At 28.9% G+C, this 11,595-nt stretch overlaps 1 protein-coding gene across 9 annotated transcripts in view; it reads left to right on the forward strand.

Annotated features, from left to right (window-relative positions):
- The window catches only part of LOC135962751 (interaptin), an 84,526-nt gene extending 81,508 nt beyond the window's left edge, over positions 1 to 3,018 (forward strand). For all 9 annotated transcript variants that reach the window (XM_065514614.1, XM_065514615.1, XM_065514607.1 and 6 more), the window contains one exon: positions 1,339 to 3,018. In XM_065514614.1, coding sequence (XP_065370686.1) covers positions 1,339 to 2,150 — 812 coding nt within the window. In that variant the 3' untranslated portion in view covers positions 2,151 to 3,018. The remainder of the gene's footprint in view (positions 1 to 1,338) is intronic.
- The last annotated feature ends 8,577 nt before the right edge of the window (positions 3,019 to 11,595 follow it).

Raw genomic sequence — 11,595 nt, forward strand, 5'->3', positions numbered from 1 at the left:
AGGACGCCATTATTTTTATTTACTCAAAAACCTTCAGAAAAATACATATACATATTATGTATATAAATATATTTCGTAGAATAAGCCTGTGTTACGTTTTCTTTTTTTTTATTAATTTTTATAAAAATTTGATTTTTAGAACTTTTTTTCAGTAAATAGAGTTTTAAACAATATTTATATATACGAGTATACGCATACAAAGTACAACACGTACTTAGAACCATGTACATTTGAATTTACTTCACTGGTTCTAATCATGTAAAGAAATTGACCGATACAAGTAAGTATCGATGCTTTTTGTTCGATACCGAGTAGGTATCGATACTTTACTACCGGTACAGTATCGAGTACATGTATCGATACCCTAGTGGTATCGTTTCATCCATAATATTGACCGCTTAAACTAGCTAATAAAACGAAAAAAACGACAAATGAATTTAATTACTATCTTCAGTAAAAAGTCTGCCTTAAATCTATAATTGCTGACTAGAAACAATTGGTTGAACAAATTTGATTTCACTGGATCTTACCCTATGTCTCAATTTTTATTGCTAAGCACAAGCAATAACGTCGGCAGAACAAAAGCAGAAATACAAATACAAAATTTTCAACACGAGAAGTTCTATGAAAAACTGAGGTGTATTTTGCTTATATTTTGTGTTGAATGATTTTTTTCACTAATTTCTTTGTATTTTTTTTTATTTTTGGTACTTAAATTGCTCAGCCAATCAGTAGAGCAATCATTGTGCAATGGATTGCTATATATGGCAATTTGCGGTTTACATAGCAATAAATATTGCTACGTGGAGACTTATGTAAAATAAGTAGTGATATCTTTTTAGCATAAATAACAGATTTTACAACATTCATTTGAAAAGTCATTTCGAAATTACAGAAGGCATTTGATCTATACATAAATTCCGACAATTAGAAAACATTTTGCAAATACTGATTTAAATGTAAATGATAAGTATATTCAATAATATTAAATAACTCTATTATCTTTCCAAAGACCATGCAATAAAGTTCACTTATTTTATTGCTTTTATCGAAAATAAAAAAAAAACAACAAACTGCGGTTTCAAATTTTGACCTTTGGTCCTTATTATAACATTTACATTTTATACGATCCCTACATATCACGGATCTTAGTTTAGGTGTTTTAAATCGAATTAATTTGTATTTAAATTTGACTAATATAATATTTTATCTGAGAAAGACAGTGTTCTGTAAACAAAATTTAAACCACATTCAACTACATTTGTCAGCAATATACATGCATACATAGTACATAAATGAACTTGGCGTTATTAATTTAATATTTGTGTTTAATTTTAGATTTGTACATGCCCAAGGAAATACCATTGCAGAGTTATGCACCACCACCAGTTGCAGCTATTCCTTCATCAGTGTCGCCATTCTCATCGAATGTGGGCTACGAATCAACACAGAATACTACCTACAAACCACTTATGACTACCCCTATGGCACCATATTCATTACCTGAATCCGCACCAGCTACTAATAAGCCTTATGGAGGTGGAAGCACTTTCCCAATTAGCAAACCAAATCAACATGGATTTGCCTCAACGTATGGCAGTAATCAGCCACCTAAGCAGCAATACTTACCACCACAAAGCTATCAAACGAGAACTGAAAACACCAGCCAAAATATTCCCCAGGTTAACTTTAATCCCTCACCATTGCCATACGATAAATTGGCCAAATTTGAAAATCAACCAGCTGACGAGGGTCGCTATATCAATAGTCCCCCCTCAATTAATTCTCATTTGAATGTCCGGGGGGCCAATAAATTACGCAATGTCTCTCCAGCACCTTTCGGTGGATCCTATAATAGTCCTTGTACGCCATCCTCTGATACACACTACTATGGCGGCACCCCCAGTCCTGTTTCACCAAGTCCACTATCTTCTATGCAACAATACAGTGGGCATAACACACCAAATCTAACACACCCAAGTGTCACCAGTACTCAAATATTGAATGCTCCCTCTTACAATACATCCGCCCGTGGTTGGGGCTGCAGTGGTGGCACTTCCACAGGCTACCAACACCATCCTCGCAGCCACCTGCCGGCGTCTAAGCCCCAAGTCGTAAACGCTGCTAGCATGCCCTACACCGACTTTTAATTTAACACTTAAACTAGAGGAAAAAAACATGTGTAACAATATAATCCAGGCGAATTTATGTATTCTATAAATTCGCCTTGAATATAATTATTTTTAATCTCTCTCAACACAATAACTCCCTCTCTTTTTCGATCTATCTCAAGCTCAACGAAATATAATTATAATAAATGAAAATAATAATAATAAAGAAAATTGTGTTTTGTAAATATGTTTCATTAATTATATTATATAATTATTGTATACATATAATACATACAATATTTATGTACTTGCAGGGAGAGTAATTGTTTATTGTTTCAGATAAGTGTTATTATTATTATTATTATTATGAATTGTTATTTATTAATTGATGATTGTTTAGCTTACTTACATACATTGTTTAAAAGTTCTAAAGTTTCAATTGTTGTGGTTAAGTATTTGAATAATTACAACATAAATAAGTAAATATATATATAGATATATGTCAAAATAAAAAGCTTCAGCATATTTCGGATAAAATCACTACTCACGAATACTCATAACTCCCTAACGGTATTAATCGCCCTAATGTGTCTTTAAATCGGTAATTTGAAAAAATATATCATGTAATTAATATATATATGTATGAATTAAATTTAAGAAACCTAGGACAAGTAGTGCACTTATTTTTTATTAAGAAAATAATAATTGAAGTACATTGTATGTACATTGTACATTCATATGTATATATAAAACAGATTCAGCTTGTCCAACTTGTGCGTGCGTGCATACTAACCAGGGGTGGTCAATTATGACTCCCATTGAATATATAAATTCGATTTTTATTTTATAGCTTCAGAAATATTATTTTGCTAAATAAATAAATAAAAACACATAAATAATATCATGATCATAGTTTATTTTTATTTTTTGAAAAACATATACCAACACTACTTACGATACAGAGACAGTCAGTCGGTGGTTTATATTTATTGCCACCCTGCAGGAAATGGAACTAGTAGCAAACTAGTATTTTACTAGTACCAAAATCACTAGTACTAGTTCCCAACTGTAAACTTCCCTATACCATCTTAACCGATTGTTTCTCTAATTTATTGCCAGTTTCTCTAAATCGATTGATTTCAAAAACAGTCTAGTTAATAACACAGGGCAACAAAATCGAAAAAATCTTGGAGGCTTTTTAAACCACTACACAATTTTGATGTATTGTGGTTCCAGTAGTACAAAAATCGTAAAATTTTTAAATTCTATAGATAGATTTTTTTAAAATCTTTTTTTTCTAAAATTGTGAATTTGTTCGAATGTTTCTCCACATAATTTATGATAACGCAAAAACGGTTAGTCCGTATTATACATTGCGTTTTAATCAGCTCCGTAGTTTCGGAGTTATAATAACAAATTGAAGCAAAAAATATATTTTTTACGTGAAAATACCAAATTTTTATGTTTTAAAAAACTTTGTCGCAAAGCCGCATATAATAGCAACAAAATGAAGTATCGAAGATAAAAATCGATTGATTATTTTTGAAAGGGGTCTTACTGTTCTTCTTTCGATTGATTAAATGTTGAAAACATTTCCCCCGTGCTATGCACTATGGTTTCAAATCCAGTTTTTATGGCATAAATTAAAATAATCATGTCAGAGCTTTTAATTTCAGCACATTTTTATATGTAAAAGAAAATTATATATATATATATAATTTTCTTTTACATATATATGTTTTATTTGATTTTTTTTGTTAATATTCAGATTTTTATTGATTTTTTAAGGAACCCACTCTATTAGTACATCATATTTGCGCCCGTTAGTTGTCCAATCCGAAAGCATTTCGGTACGGGTAATCAAAAATTGTGCTAAAATAAAATGACAATTGTGGGTGTTTGCTGGAAAATGCTGGCGAGATATGAATATACACTCAAAATACACACTTTGGCGAACACTTCCACATTTAAACTTCCATGCAAGTTCGTGCCCAAACACAACTTTTGGTCCACGGAACTTATAGGTTATGGCGAGTCTATAAAACTATACAATCATAATATCAAGAATAACGACAAGGACTCAACAAAAATAAAATTCAAAAATATGCCATAAAACTACTTAACTTGGGCTACATTTGCCATTTTTGAAATACTTTATAACTTTATTTTTTAAGGTTTGCTCGTTATACAATTGTAATACTGTTTTAACACTTATTTAAGAATACGTGTTTAAAGTTTCTACTTTGAAAGCCTAGCAGACCAGCAGTGTTGTCAACTGTTTTTTTTTATAGGAAAGGTTATATTAGAGTAAGTTCGGGTAATGTGGTATAGCAGCTTTTCTCTAAAACTAAGAGCATAGGAGTAGCGGTACCAAGCTTAAGAGTTTTATGATCTCAGAAAATTCTCATTGGGTGAGTGTACTTCATTTTTGCAGGTCATGGAAATAGTCAGTTGTAAAAAATCAGCATTATCTTATGGTAGACTTTTTTGTGATCTGTTAAAAATTAATTTTTTTCTACAATCACGTATTTTAAACTTTATTAATTTAATTTTAAAGTCAAATGGGAATATTTTGCTCTTGAAGAACATATGTAACAATATAGTATATTTAGTGTATATGTTTAATTTTACAATAATTTCATTAAACCAAGTGGTCGGCTAATGTGGTATAGCTAAAGAATTTCAAGCAAATAATATCCCAAAGAAATGTGAAGTATGAAAATGGGCAGCGGAAGATTTGAAGAACGCTATCTGAGCTATTAGAAACAACAAATGGACATTTTTTTCGCATCAGTCATTCAATGTCTCCTACGAAGCGAAGAATGTATTGAGGAGCTTCTGGTAAGCTTGGTCAGCCGCCAACTTTAACCGCATCCATTAAAGATGATTTAAATAAAACGCAACTCATTTACAAATTAAAATACTATGTATCGGTTATGCGGTTTGGTATACAATATTAAAAGAACATGGTGTACCACATTACCCGCCAATTTTTTCAATGGCTTTTCTCTTTTTCCCAAATTTCTCTAAAACTTGAACTTAAAAGACTTTTTTACTTTCATGGATGTAAACCTTACACTTGTAGTAAAACACCAGCTGAAAACTGTTCCAATCGAATTAAGATTCTAAAAATTATAGTCAAATAAAAAATAGGTATACCACATTACCCGAACTTACTCTACTCAGTTCAAAAAACATGGATTTTGAGTTATGACGTTGTTGCAGCAAATAGGCGATATGTTTACAAAAATTATCTCAAATACCTTATTTGCTGTTTTTTATGTTTTTGTACACAAAATTCGTTGTTGTATTTTCAATTTAAAATTAAAATAGAAATTATTCGGTTAATGGAATAATTTTAAATTAACCGAATAAATCTACCCCCGATTAATTATTTGCTCGATTAACCGATTAAACCAGAAACCCGATTAATTGAATACCCTAGTGTGCGTACAAGCGTATACTTTGAGTGTAAATTTTACATGTGTTTTGTTTAAATTTTTTTTACAATAACCCACATATTATTTATGTGATTTCCTTATTCGATATCGAATAAATTGTATAGACATTAGTTCGATTAATCGAATAATTTCTTACGAATAATTATTAACAATTTTATGTAGAATAATCAAATAAATTGAATAAATGTAGATATATGTATATTTAAATTTATTAAATTGCTTAAAATTTTTCATAATTTCAAATTTAAATAACTCACAAAAATTGTATTGTTTCTATAATTCGACAAATAACTAAAGACAAAGGGACTTTCGATCACTGTAGACAAGTGTTCCGATAGCTCTTTCTATAAACATATAAATATTACTGCAAGAAGTTACAATTCTAAAAACAAATCTTTAAAAAATTTTAACTTAGCACTTGAACCAATGTAAAGTACGGAATAAAATATTTTGCTAGTAAATTGTTTTGTAGATTGTTCGGAAGTTAATCTGATCTGAATATTTCTGTTGAAAATTTAATGATGGATTTTGTTTTCGAATGTTTTTTTAACATTATACTTGAATTGTTAACTTTAACGTTATTTTTTGTTTTTCTTCAACAATAAAATATTAAAAAAACCGACACAAAACTTCATTCTTTACTTTTTTAAAAAAAATTAAATTATTCGAATAATTCGATTAATTTTAAACGTGTGATCGAATTATTCGAACAATTTAAAATCTCTTATTATTATTTTTTATTCGTTTTATTCGAACAAGAGAAAAATCGAATAATTCGAACACCCTAATAGACATACATATATGGGGAATTTCACGTCAAGTGAGCAAACTTTTAAAATCGTTGTCTTCCGATCGGGAGTTAGAGGGGGTAAAAATTTGACATTTTGGCCAAACATGTGATTTTTCTCATCCATGACAAAAAGTCCACTTTTCGACCTTTCGACTTTTTCCGTTTTTTAAAAAGTCGACTTTTCGAACTTTCGACTTTTTTCGTTTTTTAAAAAGTCGACTTTTCGAACTTTCGACTTTTTAGTTAAATCGACTTTTTTCGACTTTTCGACTTTTTTTAGACTATCTTCGACTTTTTTAGACTATTTTTCCGTTTTTTAAAAAGTCGACTTTTCGAACTTTCGACTTTTTTCGTTTTTTAAAAAGTCGACTTTTCGAACTTTCGACTTTTTAGTTAAATCGACTTTTTTCGACTTTTCGACTTTTTTTAGACTATCTTCGACTTTTTTAGACTATTTTCGACTTTCCGACTATTTTCAACTTTTTACTATTTCTTGTAACAAATACATAGTTTCTACATTTATTGATGCGCCTTTTGTAATGTTTAGCAATAAAAATGAAATTTATCAAGGCGATAATAGTTAGAAGAATGTTGTGTAGAAAAAAGCTTTAATTTATAAACATTTATTTATATTAGCATATACTACAAAAAATGCAAGTGTACCAAATTGCAATAGTTTTAGTATAATGTTGCAATTAAATTTTAACATTCTAAAAAGTCGACTTTTATCGACTATTCGACTTTTTTCGACTTTTATCGACTATTCGACTTTTTTCGACTTTTATCGACTATTTTCGACTTTTATCGACTATTCGACTTTTGAGATAACATAATCGATTGTTCGACTTTTTTCCGACCAAAAAGTCGATTTCGACTTTTCGACATTTTCAGCAAAAAGTCGATTGTTCGAACAATCGACTTATAGAACCCTACTGCGTATGTTATTTCGTGTGGAAAAATAAGGTTGCCAGATGTATTTCACATGTTTTCCACAATAAAAACAGAGTACAACTTTAGCGAAATTATTTCGCATATATTTCATTCCAAATATTTTATATGTAGTTTGACAGCATTTCGCACGAAATTTTGAACAGAGTACCTAGCTATAAACGTTAAAATAAATATTACGAAAATTTATCGCATTTGCTATTCAGTAAAATTTTTAACGATATTCGTTGTCAGATGTTACTTTAAGCAGTTTTTTTTAGCGACAGTAATTTATGTTGTGTTTACTTACTTAATCGATAAATTGTATTTGCAATTATTTCTTCGTCATCTTTTGTATCTGGAACTATCGTAAAAATAATGAAAATACAATTTAGTTTACTTACCATATTCAAAATTACAAAATAATATAAAACGAATATATAGCCTTCACCAAATTATATTGTTACGTTTTAACCTTTTCAAAACGTTAGTTTATTTCCTTAAAATAAACGGGATACTTTTGATTGCAAATAAAAGCCGTTTAGTAGTTTGAAAATGGTAACAACCTAAATAAATTAATAAAGTAGCGACAGTACTACAACATTTACAAAAACCACAAGCAATTTTGTTTTTGGTTTAAAGTCTGAGTTGTCAAAGTTGCCTGTTGTTTTTGCTTTTGGGCTTGTTGTATTTTTCGCCACAACAACCACAAGTGAATTGACAGTTCAGACTGAATAAAAAAAATAGTCAGCTGTTCTACTGAGTCTACTTTATTAATTTAAACGACTGCGATCATCCATGTAGATTTTGTTTTAGTTTATCGTATGATATTTTAAAAATATGTGTGTATTGAAAGTGAGTTTTTTTTCTTTGTATGAATTGGTTTTAACAACAACAAATATTAAATAAAAAGTAGGGTTTCTTTAAATGTATTGGTGTTTACTCTTCCATAAGGAACTTGTGGGCACCCCTGATTTATAATGTACACGAATTTACTTGAAAAATACAGCACACTTTAAGGCACTCAGTTGATGTTTATTCGAAAAGCGTCTCTGATAAACTCAATAACTGGCCTACATAAGACCGTCAACATATTATTGTGAACATTTTTATAAATATATACATATATTGTTTGTTAATGATTTAATTTAACCTAATTTTTTTACATACATTAGAAGAAGTTTATATTTATTTCAAGGACCCTAAATAATAATTATGTTCATTTTTCAGGTACCAACAAATTTACCATTTTAAGAAATATTTTATAAAAATTGGTTTTAATTATTATGTGTAATGAAAATAAATATTTATTAAACATAATTATTATACAATTATGATCAATAAATATTTATTTCTCTTACAGATAACTATTAGTAAAGATTTTTATTATTTTTATTTACGATAATAATTATTTTGAATATTTTCTTGATATTAATTGTTTTATTTTTGCAGATTATGGATGTGGATGGATACATTAGGTGAATAACCTGATTTGTATTCATTGATCATATAATAGGCTTTGCATTTGCAATAAAACTAAAGTAACGGGACAATATAAAGTATTTTAATATTTATGTATAAGAAATTTTCAAGTGCATAAAACATTGATATCATATTTCGTTGCGATAGCAGTTGTAATTTTGGTGTTCCCTTTTTATTATAGATTTAAACAATAATTTTCAAGTAAACAAGTGTTATTTCTTTTTAAATAGAGCAATGTTTTTATGTTTTGTTTCAATTTAAACCACTTAACTGCAATAAAACTTCATTTATTAAAAAAACTGTGTGACTAAACTTTATTATATAAAATGAGTTATAACAGTTATGTTATTTCTTATTCATAACTATTAAAAATAATTAATAATATATCTATCGAATAGTAATAGTTATAATATTTTTAAAAATAAGAATTGGAAATAATAATTATTCTTAATAAATGAAATAATAATTTACTATTAATAATTATTCGCAATTTTTATCGAAAAACATTTATATTTTTGTAATATTTATAATTTTTAAAAGTGTAAAGCGAAGAAAAGTAAATTTTGCACGGGGTGATCCATATACCACCCGGATATTGCACTTACAAACCAAACAACAAATTTGCACTTTGGCTTGTTGGTTTTCAGTAATTGTTGTTCAGTTTGTTCTGTAAATTTTACAGTTAACGGCCATTCTCACAATGTACGATTAAAAGTTAACGTGAACTTTAACCGCAAGTTAGGCTAATTTGAATTTCACAATGTACGATTAATTCTTAATTGACACTATTTAACAACAAAGTTGCTGTTAAATATAACCGAACAAATTTCGCCGGTTAGCATCTTAATTGTAAGAAATATAATAAAAGAACATGGAAAAACATTTATATTTTTGTAATATTTATAATTTTTAAAAGTGTAAAGCGAAGAAAAGTAAATTTTGCAGGGGGTGATCCATATACCACCCGGATATTGCACTTACAAACCAAACAACAAATGTGCACTTTTGCTTGTTGGTTTTCAGTAATTGTTGTTCAGTTTGTTCTGTAAATTTTACAGTTAGGTACCTTAATATTTTTGAGTTTTATACGTTTTTTTTATTATACCACTAAGAAAACACAAACTATTATTTTTTATGCCGTCTTTTAGACAATTTTTTATATTTCAATCTTTCATTACACTATTTTTCGTAAACAAATGTATGCATTATTGCCATACTTTCTACTGAATGCTTTGGTTAAGTAATCAAATGATGGTGAAACGTAAATCGGTAACCGTTGGTTAAATGGTCCCCGTTAAACAAACCGACAGTTAGTTAATTTTCCGGTTAAAATGAAATAATCGTACATTGTGAAAATGGGGGTAAGTATCTTAATATTTTTGAGTTCTATACGTTTTTTTTATTATACCACTAAGAAAACACAAACTATTAATTTTTATGCCGTCTTTTAGACAATTTTTTATACTTCAATCTTTCATTACACTATTTTTCGTAAACAAATGTATGCATTATTGCCATACTTTCTACTGAATGCTTTGGTTAAGTAATCAAATGATGGTGAAACGTAAATCGGTAACCGTTGGTTAAATGGTCCCCGTTAAACAAACCGACAGTTAGTTAATTTTCCGGTTAAAATGAAATAATCGTACATTGTGAAAATGGCCGTAAAAGTTATAACTATTAAGTCCTTGATTTATTTTATTAAATTTCAATGTTTTTTGAAAATATTATATTTTTTATTCTTTTGTTAATAATAAATATTTTCCTTTCAAAAATGTTGGCACCATTGCTTTCATATTGTTAGCATTTTTGTGTGTATATGATATCAGCTGTTTTAGCTGTCACTTAACGTTGCGGACAAAATTCAGTTTTCAACAGATTCATCCGCAACAGAACGGCAACGTTACAGAAAAACTAACGACATACACAACTTCCCCTAAGCTAAAAACAAAACAGCTGATTCGGAACGGAACGGAACGTACAAACTAATTAGGCCTTAAGACGGAACGTTTTATTCCGCTTAGCTTTAACGCTGAAATGTCATACCTAAACAACAGCGGCAACGCTACGTCAAACAATAAAAACAGGGTTATCAAAAAAATAAATATAACAACCCTGATTAGACAATAACCATATTTCTGATAATATAAAATATATAAATATAAAACAAAATAATATATGTATACTATTTTAAATATTTACACATACCTCCATTTTCTAAAAACAAATATACATATACTTTTTTGCTTATTTGTTTTTCCTTTTGTATGTATGTGTTTACATTTATTGTGTTTTGCAACTAACTTCACTAATAAACGCGCTGTCAAAATTGGATTTTCCAATTGCAAAGCGTTGCCGCCGCGTTATTTCGGTATGCTACATACAAATTGTATGGGTATGAGAATTTTTTACAACTAAAACGGTTGCGACTGCAACCTCTGCCACTATTTACAACACTGCCATCTGCACTCTAGATTGCTCTTTAACTGTCAAAATTCTAATATTCTAGATCTGACTAATACATACGCCATCTGTGGTGTACTTTCTACAATGTTCTTTAACTGAATATTCGAATTCAAACAGCGTTGCCAACTTACGATCAATGGTCAACTGAAAGCTTTTATTTAATAATGCCCACAGATATGTTACAGTTTGTTATTACAGCACTGTTATTTGAAAGCATTATGCTACTTTTAAATCAGCCCTTAAAATCGTTATATTTAAATTCAAGTACAATTTCGTAACAATACTTTAAAATAAAAATTTTAAATATTTTTAGGTAAACAAAATATAATTTTTTTCCAAAGTTGTTTTTTTAATTTTT

Source organism: Calliphora vicina, chromosome X, assembly GCF_958450345.1.
Source record: "Calliphora vicina chromosome X, idCalVici1.1, whole genome shotgun sequence".
Classification (NCBI taxonomy): Eukaryota; Metazoa; Arthropoda; class Insecta; order Diptera; family Calliphoridae; genus Calliphora; species Calliphora vicina.